Source organism: Morus notabilis, unplaced genomic scaffold (genome assembly GCF_000414095.1).
Source record: "Morus notabilis unplaced genomic scaffold, ASM41409v2 Scaffold114, whole genome shotgun sequence".
Classification (NCBI taxonomy): Eukaryota; Viridiplantae; Streptophyta; class Magnoliopsida; order Rosales; family Moraceae; genus Morus; species Morus notabilis.
The window spans coordinates 297,997-299,664 of record NW_010359462.1 but is presented as its reverse complement, the minus strand read 5'-3'; the positions used below and the strand labels follow the sequence as shown (position 1 = coordinate 299,664).

General features: G+C 49.1%; 1 protein-coding gene across 1 annotated transcript; it reads left to right on the top strand.

The window, feature by feature from the left end:
* Positions 1-31: 31 nt before the first annotated feature.
* On the top strand, positions 32-1,594 carry LOC112090878. The gene is made up of 4 exons (XM_024163154.1): positions 32-592; positions 740-926; positions 975-987; positions 1,123-1,594. The coding sequence occupies exons 1-4, from the start codon at positions 32-34 to the stop codon at positions 1,592-1,594; spliced, it is 1,233 nt and encodes a 410-aa protein (XP_024018922.1).
* The last annotated feature ends 74 nt before the right edge of the window (positions 1,595-1,668 follow it).

The following is a 1,668-nucleotide window of genomic DNA, read 5'->3' as shown; positions in this document are numbered from 1 at the left end:
TGAATACTGGGTGGAGTTTGCGGTGTACAAGATGGAGGGCTTAGCGAACACTTGGTGGAAACAGGTCAAGAGGAGAATGGATGTCGCAGGGTTGACCTGGGAACAGTTTGAGACGTTGTTCAATGAACAGTACTTCCTTCAGAGTTACAGGGAAGATAAAACGCTAGAATTTATGTCTCTACTGCAAGGAGACATGTCTATAAGGGAATATGAGGCCAAGTTTAATGACCTATCCCGGTTTACGCCATCTCTGGTAGAGTCTGAACACATGAGATGTCTTAAGTTTGAGAAGGGCCTCAAGAACTCTGTGAGGAGATCCTTGGTGGCTCTAAGACTTCGAAACTTCCGGGATTTGGTAGCTGCTACTACAAGAGTGGAACGTGATAACTTGGCCTATCGCCAAAGCAAAGAAGAAGAGGCGGGTCAAGTCTCTGTCTCTGGTAGACCTTCTGTTTCAGGTGGACCACAGCGGAGTGGTAGAAGAAACCGTAACCAGGGGCAGATGGCTGGGGAAATGGCAAGCGGTGGCAGCAGTTCATCCGGGAGGGACAGAAATGCTCCATACGGGCCGAGGTGTCACCATTGTGGGCAGGTGGGCCATATTAGGAGGAATTGTCCTAATCGGCCGCCGGCTCAACAAGTCCAAAGAGACACTTCCTACAGCCAAGAAGGGCCACCACAGTACATGCCACCATACCAGCCACAACAGATGGCATACCCTCCTGCGCCGACTTATCAGCCGCCTCAGTATGCACAGTTCCAGCCTCAAGCGCTGAGACCGGCACAACTGCCTCCACCACAACAGTATAGGCCTCCGGCTCAACGGCCTAATGTTGGTGACAGAGGAAAGGGAAAAGTACAGGGACAAGCTTATGCCCTGGCAGGAGGTAGCTCTGGAGGTCAGACCAGCAACGCGATGGTTGAGGGTATGATCCTAATCTCTCATTCTTTTGCTCACGTGTTGTTTGATACAGGTGCCACACACTCGTTCATATCAAGCTCTTTTGTTCGGACTTTGAAACTAAAGAGTGAGAATTTAGAAGTCCCGATGACTTTGAACTCCCCACTGGGATGTGTGGACGTAATGAGTGTGTGTAAATCATGTGAAATCACGATTGGTAGTGAGCGATTGAGCGCTGATTTGGTTATCCTTCCGATGACCCTGTTTGATGTGATACTCGGAATGGATTGGCTGTCAAGGCACGGTGCAATTGTTGATTGCTACCGTAGGAAAGTGACCTTGATGACGGATTTCGGAACAGTAATTTCTTATCAGGCAGAGATGAACCCAGTCCTTGGGGAACGACTGTTGAAGTACAGCGTTGGGGGACGGAAGAATTTAGCCTGTTTCTCCTCCCTTCTTGCCTTAGAAGGTGAATCTGAAACGATCAGAGATAGTGCGGAAATCCCTGTAGTGGATGAGTTTACAGAGGTATTTCCTGATGAGCTACCTGGTTTACCGCCAGATCGGGAGATTGAATTCTGTATTAACTTGGTCCCGGGAACGGCACCTATTTCCATCCCTCCATACCGGATGGCTCCGGCGGAGATGAAAGAATTAAGAACGCAACTTGAGAAGTTGGCAGGAAAATGATATATCCGGAATAGTACTTCTCCTTGGGGTGCACCGGTGCTATTTGTGAAAAAGCACGACGGATCTCTTCGGTT